The 14,975-nt window shown below is 29.3% G+C and overlaps 2 protein-coding genes across 3 annotated transcripts in view; both read left to right on the top strand.

Moving 5' to 3' along the window:
* The first annotated feature begins 4,681 nt into the window (after nucleotides 1–4,681).
* Nucleotides 4,682–7,531, top strand: LOC106784977 (glutamate receptor 1-like). The gene is made up of 8 exons (XM_014745048.1): nucleotides 4,682–5,028; nucleotides 5,120–5,264; nucleotides 5,546–5,872; nucleotides 6,048–6,207; nucleotides 6,308–6,516; nucleotides 6,608–6,697; nucleotides 6,950–7,110; nucleotides 7,189–7,531. Exons 1-8 carry the CDS (start codon nucleotides 4,682–4,684, stop codon nucleotides 7,529–7,531), a joined length of 1,782 nt encoding a protein of 593 aa, XP_014600534.1.
* Nucleotides 7,532–13,693: 6,162 nt separating this feature from the next.
* The window catches only part of LOC106785006, a 31,758-nt gene continuing 30,476 nt past the window's right edge, over nucleotides 13,694–14,975 (top strand). For both annotated transcript variants that reach the window (XM_014745100.1, XM_014745098.1), the window contains exon 1: nucleotides 13,694–13,996. The gene's annotated coding sequence lies outside the window, so the exon portion shown is untranslated. The remainder of the gene's footprint in view (nucleotides 13,997–14,975) is intronic.

The following is a 14,975-nucleotide window of genomic DNA, read 5'->3' as shown; positions in this document are numbered from 1 at the left end:
TTTTTACCAGGATACAATCAAAAGGATTATTGTCCTATACCAAAAGGTAATCCCTTCAATCTTCTCTTCAACACTGAGATGCTGGTCTCTTGTCCAAAAGACAAGATCATGCGGGAGTGGTATTCTCTGAGAACTAATCAAACTAAAGTATTCGAATTGGCTGAGTGGGAATCTGATGGAACATTAATGCTTTTAAATGAACTTAGTTTATACGAAAGGAGAAACAGTTTGGAAGGTTTAGTCATTCCAGCTGTTATTGTGCTGGTAAGCAAATATTTTCAACTATTTCAAAACCAAATTTTTATTCCGTTAGAAAATTTCAAATCAACATTGTATATATTTATTTTTAAAACAATTTCTCTTATAGAAATAAAGTTGTCAAAGAATTGAAGAGAAAAAGAGATTAAATTAATATAATTAATATTTAAATAGAATTTTGTTAACATTTCAATTAAAATTTCGTGTAAATATTTCAGAGCAATCCTTTCATCAATATGGACGAAAATGGTAAACTGACTGGTTCCTGTGGTAAAATATTATTAGAGCTTACCAGATTAGTTAACTTTTCTTTCGTTATTGTCAATGAATCTTCGTCGAATGGTAGATGGAACGCTAAGTATAATTCGTGGAACGGTGCAGTAGGTGAATTGGTTGCCAATCGTGCACAATTTACAATATCTTTCGTGTCCATGAGTAAATCCAGATCAGAAGTTGTTGATTTTACTTTACCGTTCATTCTTTCATCTACTTCGATGTATATCAAGGAACCTGATGTTTCCAGTGTAGAATGGTCCAATTATTTTCGAGTATGTATTAAATATTTCTTTACATTTACTTTTTATTTCATGAAATTCATTTTCATACACACACATTTACCTTATTTTTCGCTCTTGTTATTTCTTATGTTCTTTATTTTGTCTTTTAGACATTCAATTATAAAATCTGGATATCTTTGATCATTTTAATCTTGACGACACCGATTTTGTTGGCATTCATGAAAATTATTGCCAAGCAACGTAAATTCGTGTCATTGTTTTTGGATTCTTATCTACAAATTTGGGGTATTTTTTGTCAACAGGGACTCGATGGTAAATTTATAGAATAAAGTGTGTCTACATATATCATTCGCTTTAAATTCGATGTAATATCTTGGTGGTAAAAATATAATTTTTTTGAAGCCTTTAAAATGTATAAATAAATGATTTTTTTATCTATTTTTAGAATTTCCTCAAAGGTTCTCTCTAAGATTGGCATATTTTTCATTATTTCTTTCGGCTTTTATAGTCTCGTCAGCTTACTCAGCTTCGTTGATATCTTTTCTGACAAACGTTATCAATCGTTTACCATTCTTATCGATGGAGGAATTTGTAAAAGATGGTACTTACACATTAATTTCACCTAAGGACAGCTTGGAATACGATGTATTCGCTGTAAGTTATTTAATAAATAATCTTTTATATTTTTTTTATATTATTTACATTTTTCATCTTTTTTTTTTAATTTACTAAAACCATTTTGTATATTATTATATCCAAATATTTATGAATATATAAATAAAGGCAGCAAATATTGATCGTACGTGATCGATACTTTAATTTGTTAATAAACATTTATAGAATTCGAAACAACCGTTAGCAAAGAAAATCATGTCTTTTATGAAACCCGAAGAAAAATTACCCTTAACGCATCTCGAAGGATTTTTTCAGGTAATTATATTTAAAAAAAAATATATATTGTATTTATTAATTATCGGGTTGTTCGATAAGTAATATCGTTTTACGTAGAAACGAAAAAATTGTTTTTTTGTTGAAAATTGAAAAAATGAAATTACTTTTCGAATGACCCAATATTAAATCATTTGAAAAAAAATATAACGAGTTTACAGGTTTGTAATGAACGTAATGTAGCGATGTACGTGTCAACCGAAGTAAGAAACGTTCTAGATCCTGAAATACCTTGCAATATCGCACGCATTAATCTTGGTCATATAGATAGTGTATCATTAATGTGGTCGAAAAAGAATCAATTTCTCAGTCTGATAAATCATCAGTAAGTAATAAATAAAAATCAAGAATAGCTAAATTTTCTATGTGTATTAATTAATATTAAAAAAATTTATTGCACATAACAATTCAAGAAATGATTGTATTATAAAATAAAATTATTAACGAATGTTGCATTATTTCAGTATATTTAAAATAATGAGAAACGGTATGATAACACGAATAAGAAACGGTTATCAAATTAAAAAAAAGTTTAAAAAGAAACTAGATTTACATGGTTTACAATTTTGGAGTATTATACCGATTTTATCGTTTTTCAAAATAGGAATTGTCCTAAGTGTTTGCATGTTAATCATAGAAAAATGTTATTTTGCGCATGGTAAAAGAAAGAATGTTATAATCAAAAATGGGAGAGGAGGAAAGAAATTAAAATTACGAAAATATTTTATTTAATATTAGCTCGTTAGAAGTTTCTAATCAAAATTTACGTAAATATAATGTGTCCGATAAAAAAGTTACATTTCTTTTTAACTGTAATGATGATTTTGAAAAGAAAAAATTGAATTTCATTGGGTCAGTATGTTTAAAACTTTTGTAATTATTACTTATAATAAAATATTAATATGCATCAATCAATAACTTGTAAATAAAATTCTGAATTTATTTTTAAAATAGTGACAAATGATTATTTTTATTGAACAAAATGTTCGCATGCACAAAATACTTGCCAAATAAATAGAAATAATTTTGAAACCTTATCCATCATCTTCCTCATTCACTCTCATATATAAAAAGAAAACACGAGAGAATTAAAAAATGCAATTCTTCGAGAACCAAAGAATCCAACGAAAATCCATATGTTGTAGGAAAAAAAATCCAAATATAAAAGTAAAAACCCGACACTTGTCATATGTAGGTATGCGTCGTTTAGAAGAAAGAAACCGTACACTATTTTCTCAACATTTTCTCTCAAATCTTTTTCCCATTTCCCATATGTGTCTGATATCATGCGGTCGACGACGGTCAGGCCAACACATTAACGATGTTTCATATGTAATATAGTGGGAATGATGTGAATGGCGTTCGTGATGATAGTGGTTGCCAGTGGAAAATGATGGAAATATAATTCGCAGCTTGTTCGTAATTTTCCTGATAGAGGCAACCTTTATTTTTTATCTTCTTTTCATTTTTCTTTTTTCTTTTTTTTTTCTTTTTTATCTTTGGCTCATCTCTACGTTAGATAAAAATGCAACGACCAACGCAAATATTACATTGATACATTTGACACACACACATAAATACACATATATACCATAAATACGTACACGATAGTAATATATAAAGTACATAATATAGAAAGTAGGTGATCAAGGAATAAAACCGTATAATACTCTCGTATAGATAGAAACACGCATACACATATAAATATATATGTGTGTATATATATATACATACATATAGGGTGAGGTATTTAAGACAGGTCACTTAAATAATACGATTTTTATTAATTGATAGAACAAAATGTGTTACCCAATTCTCACGATATTTATTTCAATTCGAATTCTTTGATAAATACCTGAGAATTTGTGCGAAGGAAATAAAATCAAAACTAACATTCTTTCTTTTTTAAACGCTGTTACTATTAAATCTAATAAGTAAATTTATCGGTAAGTCATTAGTTGATATTTTTTTTTGTTAATGAATGAATAAAGGAAATATATACGTAAGGTCAATTCTATCTTTTTAAATAAAATAATATATTAACATTTATTTACTATCAAATTCTTCCCCCTTGAGATATTTATTATTACAAAAAGAAATAAATTAAATACTATCAATAGTAATGTAGTTATTCAGATGGCTTGTTTTAAATGTCTCACCCGGTATATATGTGAATTTGTATGTATGTATGTATATGTTTATATACAATAGATCTTCGGAAGTAGATAAAAACGAGCGTGGAAAAACGACAATCACCTTTCAGTCGTTCAATTCAATCACGTGTTCGTAGTACACCGGACACCTTTCGAACTCCTTCTTATCTTTATTGAAAAAATTGTATCATGTTATTTTCAACCTTATTGTTACTTACATTACATTGTTAAGCGTTAAAGAAAATAAGAAATCAGATTTAATTGTATTAGTCATGAGACCAACATGTCTCCTATAATTTATTGCGTTTTTTATATCACATTCACTGGTATCATTGTCATTGGTTTAAGTTTAACCACTCATGATCATATTTTTCTTATCACCCAAGTATACACCCATTACGAAACCTCGTGTGTGTTTTTTGTGAAGAGTGGTTATTCCGATAGTAAGTGAAAATGAAGTATATTTTGATTAAATAATTAACGGTTTGGTTTACATTTATTTGGACAGTATTTTGTTATACTTTTTTGTTCAATGTTAACATGTCTCACATCTATTTTAAAAAGATAATTACGTGGTATAATTTCGCATATATGAGTCATGATGTAAAAACAAATTTCTTTTAAAAATGACTCATATGCAACGTTAACAGTTAACTGGTCAAAATAAATGGTTTGGTATAAATATATTTTGTTTGTTCATATTTTTTTTAAATGAATTATTTGAATATTTGATTATAAATATTAGAAAAAATCGATTTAATATATAGGAACCATATAAATGAATTTTGTAATGGTTCGATAGACATGCAAATGTCAACTATGATCCACACATGGTCACGTGAACTCTCTCGACAAGGAATCCTATCTATCAGTATCAATTTCACGGATCTAGCCATGGACAATAAAAAATATAATCCGACGTCAAAACCATTGTTCGTTATACTTCTTTCTACGTGGGAGAATTTCGAAGAATTCTCGAAGGTCAGCAAGGAACTCGAAGTATCCTTGTTCGTTTGGTTCGTATTATTTATGGAGACACCAGGTAACCCGATGGAAGAATTTTGTCAAAATCCTATTGGCAATTTTTTCAATCTCAACTTTGATACGGAGATGTTAATTCTTTGCTACAACGAAACGATATTAAAGGAATGGTAGGTTATTTCGAATGTTTAATGTCATAATATTTCATGTATTTTGCAATTTACTTTATATGTAGATGCAATTATTTTTATCGAACGTTAGGTATTCCGTAAAAGGTAATAACACGATAACTTCTAATTTTGCTACTTGGAAACCTGGAAATTATTTTTCCGTAATTAGCAATGAAAGCCTTTACGGTCGGAGAAGCAACCTTTTTGGAGCAGTTTTACGCATTGGCACAGTCAAAGTATAATTCATTTATAAATTCTATAATAATTTACATTACGAATCACACAAAACGATTAACTCCAGTTGTTGAATTCTTTTTATATTTTACTATCAAACCATTAGATCAATACTTAACTTTTTAATACTTACATTTTTCAATCCCTACGTGATATATAAATGTTTATTGTATTTTTATGTTCAGTAATAAATCAAAGATTCTCTACTTTTTGTTTAGGGAAAGTTAATCGATTTGTCAAATGAGTGATCCTTATATATAAACATAATAATCATTACGAATAGGATTCCTCGTTTATCGGGACAAAAAATAATAAGCTGACCAAGTTACTAGGAGTAATAGTCATGGAATTAAGCAAGACGATAAACTTTACTATCGAGGTATTGGAGCCTGTTGATGCTTATGGCAGTTGGGACAAAGAAAATGAAACTTGGAACGGAGTGATCGGACAATTGGTTTCCGGTGAAATTGATTTAGGTGTAGCTGAATTTACAGTGACGACTAATAGAATGGAAGCTGTCGATTTCACCTTGCCATTTTTACTTTCGCGTAATCGATTGTATATGAAAGAAAATCCTGGTTCTGTTATTAATTGGTCCGCATATTTCAAGGTTTAATTTCATCCAAATATTATTCAAATAATATTAATTATTATATTTATATTCGTTGGTCACCATATTACAAAATTTATTTACATTGGAAAATTATTAAAAACATATATTAATATTTGTAATTTAATTGTCTCTAATTTATTGCGTTATTATATAAGTTTTATTTTTTTTCCAGACATTTAGTCCAGGAATTTGGGCAATAATAATTTTAATGATAACGACGACGCCCATTTTATTGACCATAATTAAGACAAAAAGTTTTTACATTTCCGGATCTGTTTTGTCAGAAAATTATATACACGTATGGGGTATTTATTGTCAGCAAGGAATATCAGGTATCTGTATATGAGTTGATGAAACAAAAACTAAATAAACTATTTATATGTGAGAGTTCTTATATTATTATGGTTTCAATGCATTATTATACGCTTTCAGAATTTCCCACCGATTCTTCTTTACGTCTGGCTTTCATCTCCATCTTCGTCTCGGCCATAATAGTCTCGGCTGCTTACTCGGCTTCTTTAATTAGTTTCTTGACCGTGACCACAAACAGTTTACCTTTTTCCACTCTCAACGATTTTGCCAACGATGGTTCCTACAACTTGATTGTTTTCGGCAACAGTGCTGATTACGACCTCTTCGCGGTAAATTTATCATGAATAAAATACAATTCAACATTTCTTTATTATTTATTTTCTTAAATATAATGAACAAATTTCTCATTATTTTACTCAGAATTCCAAAGATGAAGTTATCATCCAAATGATGAGTTTAATGAAACCGAAAAATAAATTACCAACCACTTTATCTCAAGGATTCCATGAGGTATCTTAACACTAAAATATTATCAACAGTAAAGAATTATTTTAATCGTGATTATAGTGATATCTCTAGACCAGAGATTCTCGAACTTTTCCACTTGACGATCCCCTAAATTTTGTTGACCCTATATAGAGTCGATAGGGTCGTAACCGACACTTTGAGAAACCTTTCTTTAAGTAACAACTGTTATATCTGGAAAAATGTATTTATACTTAGTTGTTCGTATTAATACAAGCATTTTCATTTTTTCCATAGGTATGTACAGAGAAAGTGGCCTTCTACGCAACCGAAGAAGTAAAAAAAGCAATAAATCTTTATCTACCATGTAAAGTTAATTTTATAGAAACTGGTAGATCCGATAGTCTGGCAATGACTGTGCCAAAGGGTAGCCCTTTCAAGGGTATCATTAATTATCAGTAAGTTCATTACTTTTTCTTTTTATGATTAATGACGATCATTATTCGTAATTACAATAAATTTATTCATTTTTATAGTTTGCAAAAATTCATAGACAGCGGTATAATGAATCGTTTGAGAGGAATGTTCGTTGTACAAGTTAATTTATCGAAAATTATTCACACTGCTGTTACTTTGTGGGACATAACACCGATTTTGGCATTACTGATTGGTGGTGCCATTTTAGGTATCATTATTTTAATCATAGAAAGGTCTTATCATATTTGTCAAATTCAAAAAGAATTTGCAAAATTACAAGATGAACTTAACAAAGTAAAATTGAAGAAGATCATGCGAATGGATAAGAATTTTTATTTCGACAAGTTGAACAAAGCTCGTAAGGTGAACGAATTTAAACCATCCGTTGGTTATTTCCCATGATTCGGTTTTAAACCAATCATTGGTTTCGAAAAAAAAGGTATATCGATCTATTCATCATTTTTTATTTAACTTTTTATAAAAGTTTAATATAGGAAAAAGAAAGTAAACCTTGCTAACTGTGCATGAATATTTTATTCCATTAAAAATATATGCCCAAGTATAGTATTCGTATATAGAAAAAGAAAATCAATCGACCCACTTTTTAGAAATCATTAACATTTGCAATTTATTAACGTTTTAAAAATCATTCGGTCGTTCTGAAAGTAATTTCGTTTCTCGTACAAACGAATTAAAAAAAGAAAAAAAAAAAAAGAACGAATTAAATTTACCGAGGAAATCTAATATAAATCAAAATATAATGATAATAATATATATAAAAAAATCGTATTAATATATTACATTTTCACTCACAAAACAATCGTGTGTTTCAGTTTAATCTATTTATTCAATATTTTTAATACTTATCTTATCTTGTGGGAAAATTAATAAATCGCGACTGAAGTATGTAAAATGTTTGTGTTATGTTTTGTAAAACAAGGAAAAGAAAAAGAAAAAAAAAAAAAAAGCAAAAGAAGTAAGGAAACCCGCGATAGGTATTATAAATGCATATAATAATCCATGAAATTGAATTTTCTCATACCGCGCGTGAAATCGCTTTCACTTTATGCATTACTAGCAAGAAAACCTATCTATTCGTCTTATCCCACCGAGAGTGCAATATAATTAATTACAAATAGATTTCCGCATATCGTTTCGCTCTCTCAACTGTAAATATTTATACAATGTGTTCCGTAGTTTGTAAAGACCAGCTGTCCGTCCGTCCGTCCCTCAGTTTCTGTTAATGTTTGTTTGTTCCGCCAGTCACGAAAGCAAATAATTCGTCATGCACGTTTCAGTTTAACACGAGCCTTGTCAATTTTCGACAGAATCAATTCGAGAATCGATCAAGCACCGAATAACGCGTACTACAATTCATTTCCAAAGAGTGGAATGGGTGGTGGGAGGGGTGGCTCGTTAGAGAAAGGGGTAGAAACGCACGTAGAGAATTGTCGACAGTTTTTCGATTTTATCGTAAAGGGGTTAGATAATTATTATTAAAATGCATTACTCTTTCTCACGAGGGAATAAAAAAGACCTCCCTTTCGTTTTATTTAATCGAGATCTACTGATTTCATAGATTGTTTTTTTTTTCTTTTCTATTAAACACTTCGTTATTTACTTTAACGTTAATGAGATTGTAATCCGTTATTTCATTTTTATTCTTTCATTTTCCTTTTTTAATTTGTTATCTTGCATCGTTATTGTTATACGAAATTTATGATATATTAGAATTATTTTTTTTCCCTTTTTTTTTTTATGTTTTTAGAACACTTTCATTTAATTTAGATGGTATTTGAAAGATACATAATATAACATACATGAAAAGATAATTATATAAGATTATTAAATACACACTTCTGGGTATATTCAATACCAAGAAATATTTAGAGAAGTTAGATTTACGTGTACACGTGAAATCATAAAAAACGTCTTTGAACTGTGACCTTTGGAGAAATTCGCCCACGTAACTTCTTCCCACGCGAAATGCAATGAGTCTTCTGATTTAGAAGAAAATGAATGTTTACTTACGTTACTTTATAGATGTCATGATTATGTCTAATCAAAAGCAAAATATATATATATATATATATATTTGAAATTGATAAACATGTATATTCATTTATTTCAATTTATGGTTAACATAATAATCAATAATTGCTGATTTAATGATCAATCGATCATCGATACTAAATAATCAGGAATAAAATAATTTCAATTAAAATACACGAACAAGCGTACGCATAATAAATAAATATATGTGTACCAATTAATTGAAATTTATCACGAAAACCATTTACGTTAATCATGATAATAATATCTGATTAATGATCTATCGATCTTCGATGTTTAACAATCGCGACGGGGTATAAACACAAAATTCCGTTATAAAAATATATTTAAAATATTTTCGCATTTTTAAAGCACACGTACACACACATACACGCTAAATAAAAATTTCTATACTAATTAATTTGTACTCGTTCTAATTATTAAAAACATTTATTAGACGTAATAATGGATAATAGATAATTGATTAGCTGATTTATCTATGATTGATTGGTAGATCAATACTTAATATTTACGATGCGGTAAAAAATTACCCCGTTAAAAAAGAAAAAAAAAAAAAAAAAAGAAGATCTCCAAGTGTGTCTGCACTTATTGTTAGAAACGCATCGGTGAGTGGTGCGCAGTGCGCAGTACTTATATTAGTGCGTTACGCACTCAGGTGTTACGAGGAGCTATCGCTCGAGCTACCACCGGATATGGAGGAGCACGCGCTGTGTTTCCGTTTTCTGCATGACCGGAAGTGACCTTTCGCTCATTAAAAAAAGATCCACGTCATTCCCCTCAACCATCTATCGACATTGAATATAACTGTACATACGATTATACTCTCGATTCATACTTTCTACATCTTACAAAAAGTTCTCATTTTTATTCAATTTTTTTGCAAAAAAGAACAAAAAAGAAAGAAAGAAGAATCGTGTAGATAAGAATAAAAATAAAAATAAAAAGACCATCCTTTTGAAAATTTGCAATTAAAAAATAAACGTTTATTTATTTCGTCATTTTCATGCAAGAATTTCATATTCGATTTATATATATTTTTCATTATTCTAATAAAGATTTTACGTTTAATTATATAAAAATGGTATTTTTCGTTGTAAAGCGTCAAGAATTTTAGAATAAATGTTCGATGAAAATTGTACAAGACTCTCGGAAAATAAATTGTGACACAAAGCTAAGTTTTCTGCATGCATCTTCTTCATGTAATTGATTGCTCTATTTTTAAAATTGTTCATCTTTTTTTTTCTTTCTATTTAGTTAATTAAAACAGGTCTTCTGATGAAACATGTTTTACATATAGATAAATATGATTAACTGTACATCTATATAATGAACACATGAAAAATAATAATCATTTTCCTCGGTCGAAAGACAACATGTAAAAGTATACAGTTTTCAATGCACGTGGTTTTAAGAGAGCCATTGCTGGCACGTTGTGTCATCTCTGGGCGAGCCCAGAATGCCATTATCTTTGGTGCAAGCATGTTACCAAGTAAGAGACATAAATAGAGAGACAGAGAGAGAGAGAGAGAGAGAGAGAGAGAGAGAGAAAGAGAGAGAGAGAGAGAGAAAGAGAGAGAGAGAGAGAGAAAAAACCGATTCGATATATACCTTCTCGTCTTAAGAATAATTGCGAACCAGGAAACGATAATTTATATGTATATCTATAGATATACTTACCAGTCGTGCTAATGACGAAGAAGATAAAAAAAAAGGAAATAGAAAAAATGTGATAACAATAGGCTGACTAACATAGTGTCTGCCATATTACACATTCTAAAGAAAACGAAATATTTTCGAATACTTATCTTTCAAATAAATGCTATTGTTTATTATTATAAATATATGAATAATTTTATTTGATGTATTTTACTTGTGAATTAATATTAATTCTTGATTGCATCTTCTTTTATGAATAGAAACAGTTGTTAATAAATTTGTTTAAAAATATTGTAATTATTCTGCTTAACTTTTGCGCACCCCCTCCGCGATAGGGAGATATTCTGTATATTATTATATTATTATATTATAAATATATTTGTAAACACAATAATATTTGGTATTAAGATATAATTTATAGAGATTCTGAAAATGATATAAGAAATAAAAAATCTGTTTTATATATGTAAGTAAAATATTTATGAGTATATACTAAACGTTTGAACATCATCCTCGAACGTTCTTCTCTCTCGACTTTTTCCACGTTTCAGATATATCACGTTCGAACTTTCAAAGAACTCTAACTATGTGTAGAAGTTCTATGTGGGAGTAAACATGTATATGTGTCTACATTTGTATTAGTGATTTTCACTTTCAAACTGTAGTGTAATATGGCATCATCAAACAAACGAGCTGCCGCTGTTTAATGATCTCGTGCAAAAGACCAACGTTTATTATTTTTATTCGATTTTTTTATTATTATTATTATTATTAGAAATTATAGTTTCTTTCTTTCTTTTTTTTTTTCTTTTTTTAATCGTCTATTTTGTTGTTATTGTTGTTATTCACTTCCTCATAATCTTCTTGGAATAAATTATATTTTTAAACGTTAGCTCAAATAGAAAACATGTTCATTTTATACACTTTCGAAGTATTGTTGTATACGATTGGTGTGTTAGTAATTAGAATAAATTTTGTCCATAAACGTTCCAATTATCTTGTCATGTTAAAAAACAATGAGAGGTGATAATAACGTACAAAGAAATTGTAAGTGAGGAGACAATACTTATGGGGATACGGTTCATTAAATTTTTTAACAATTGAACATAAAATTCATGACGATGTTGAGGATGACGAAAAGAAATGAAAATTAGAAGAAACAAATGTTGACCAATAAAGTAGTCTCGAGAATTTTGCAATAATTTATATTCAAAAACGTAACACTATGAGATTATAATATTTTTATTCACAAATTTAGAAATGATTTATTTAACAATATATCAATTATTGTATGTAAAAATGATTAAAAAAATATTTGGAATGTATTGAAAATAACATTTTTTATTGGCCAACCAAATATAGGTATATCTTGTACAGTATACGCAAGTTTTTGATTGTTTAAAATATAATTATTTCGTAACGGAAAAGGAAAAAGGTTCAAGTCGAGGTAACGTCCAATCTGCGTTAAGATAAGTCTCTTCATTTTATCTAGAAGTATACGTGTTAGTTGAGATTTGACGATGATCGTGGGCGTATTCTCGTCCCTTCTCCGTTTCTATTATACCCTCTTTTTTCTTCTTTTTCATCTTCTTCTTCTTCATCTTCCTTTGACTTCACTCTTTCTCCAAATATTTATCTCCTTCTCGAGTCTCAAAATACGTTGTATTTTTGTTAAGTGTTAGGTCCCACGAAGAGAGAATTGAAGAGAATAGAAGTTTACTGATTAGGAAATCCAATGTTAATATTAAATAAAAATCAAAAAAAAGAATACGAGAGAGAGAGAAATATATTTTTTGTAAATAATTAAATTGTTCAAAGAGATTATCTCTCTAAATCATATAAAAAAAACAAAAGTAACAATAAAACATTTCTATTTTCTTTTAATAATAAATGAACTAACTATGTAACAAATTTGTAGTAATCAATACAGACTCTACATTCAGACATCTATCCATTCGAATAACAATTAATTAATTCTACGTTCTATAAACGTAATATATAAATTTCTACCCTCGATATAAAAATTCTATATATCCATTACAATCCACTTATAAAGAAATTGCATTATACTTTAACTGCTTGCATTAATACTAAAAGAAAAATGAAAGGAAATTATAAAAAAATACTCTTAATCAAAATAAATCCAAATAGGGTAAAGCCCACATAATCGAAATGAAGAAGAAAAAGAAGACGAATCCTTTAGTTATAATAATCATAATAATAATAATAACTAAACGAGATATGCGTTTAGAATAGAAGAAAGAATCGGTGCTCGTCTATCTCAATGCCATGCAGAGGCTTCTACAACCCACGTCCAACATATACCGGGTGTCGCGTGGGTGCTTCTGATTCCCCCGAGGCTCGTGCTTATGGCACGTGGTATTGGGGAGGTGTAGTGGGGAAGAGGAGAAGGGGTTAGAAGAGGAGAGGGTTTTTAAGAAGATTCTATCTTTCCTTACCCCACTCGTCTTACCGTCTACTTGTTTAAAGGAAAGGAAAGGAAAGGAAAGGAAACGAAGAGAGGTGTATATGCCTATCTACCACAACAGCGTCCACGTAAACGCGATTATGTTTCGAGTCTGGCAGACCCATTCAGTCCTTCTCACGACACGACGCGTCGTGAACACTCGCACAGAGTGACAGAAGAAGAAAATCGGTTTCAAAAATCGTGCTTTTGTTTTATCCTTTTTTTCTTTTTTTTTTTTTTCTTCTTCTTCTTTTGTATCTCTTTTATATTATTCATTTTAATTAATATAAACATATTGAACGTTTTTTTGATTAATTAAAAATTTTAAATAGATCGTATCTCGTACGTACGTTTGTTTTAAAATTTGAAAGTGTTTACAAGTTTTGAGAAGAAAAAAAGAAAAAAAAAAACAAAACTGATAAGACGATCAAGAAAACTAAGTGCAACGCGAGTGACTTTTGATTTTTTTTCTTCGGTCAGAATTTTGAACTTCGGCGTACTTGATTTGGGATTAAAACAAATAAAGTGCAACCCTGACGTTTTCACCGGGGGATTTTCATTTCTTTCTTTTTGTTTTTTTTTTCCTTTTCTTTTCTTTTGTATTCCTTCTTCTTCTCGGACAAGATTTTTGTTGGTCAAGTTATTTTATACGTCGGAGATACCACGATTAGGTGAGTTGGTGTTTATTTGAGCGTTAAGAAATCAAAGTGATAGGCTCTGTCGTCGGAATCTTCAACTTGATGTAAGATATCTTTCGAGAGTTGCAAGACGTCGTATCTCATCTTTTATCTCGTCAAGAGAGACGAGAAATTTGATGAACGTAATCTCGTCAGAGTTTTTTCTTGTCCTTCGTTCCGAGCAAAGAAATACGATAGACGAGTCTAATGTTTAACATTTTTATCATAGATCTGATATTTACGTGCATTTTGTTTGGTTGTTTTTTTTTTACGTGCTGAGTTTATCGAACAAATACTTTTATTTTCTTTTCTTTTTTTTTTTTTTTTTTTTGATTTCTGAGTTTTTTCTATTACAGTTAGTAAAGTAGCGTAAATTTATCGATTTTATCTTGGATACGGTAATTACCCACGCACGATTACGCGCTTATACATGAATTGTGCAACTCGAATCATCGCTGACAACTTGGTTGCATCTCCTTCTGTGGAGAGAAGCTATTTTTCCATGCATTTTTTCTAAGAAATACAAGTTACTTAACCCTAAATGCATAAATTAATGTTCATAATCTACATAAGTTATGTGTACAACGGTATACTTTTTTTTCTCTTTTTAAATATATCATAAAACAAAAATGACGATTATCAATTTTTTTCTCGCGATGCAAATATAAATAAAAATAAAAATGTATTGATTTTCAATGTTTCGTATTTAACTTTTCCTCCTTGAATGATTCGCGAGATGATTAAAAGTTCCATTTTGAAAAAAGTAGCTACAAGATCCGTGACATATTGAAAAAAAAAAAAAAAACACATCACATCCAAGGACACTTCTTTTTTTCTTTTTTCCATCTTATTACACTCGACCGCTCGAGTTTTATTAATCGTTTTAAAATGTGTTGACTCCTATATCCTTCGTAATATAACGCGGGGAATATATTCTCAAATGCATTTGAGATCGATTAATTCGAAATCTCTC

Source organism: Polistes canadensis, unplaced genomic scaffold (genome assembly GCF_001313835.1).
Source record: "Polistes canadensis isolate GaletaPanama2010 unplaced genomic scaffold, ASM131383v1 scaffold_43, whole genome shotgun sequence".
Classification (NCBI taxonomy): domain Eukaryota; kingdom Metazoa; phylum Arthropoda; class Insecta; order Hymenoptera; family Vespidae; genus Polistes; species Polistes canadensis.
The sequence above is the reverse complement of the archived record's forward strand: the minus strand, read 5'-3'. Positions and strand labels throughout refer to the sequence as shown.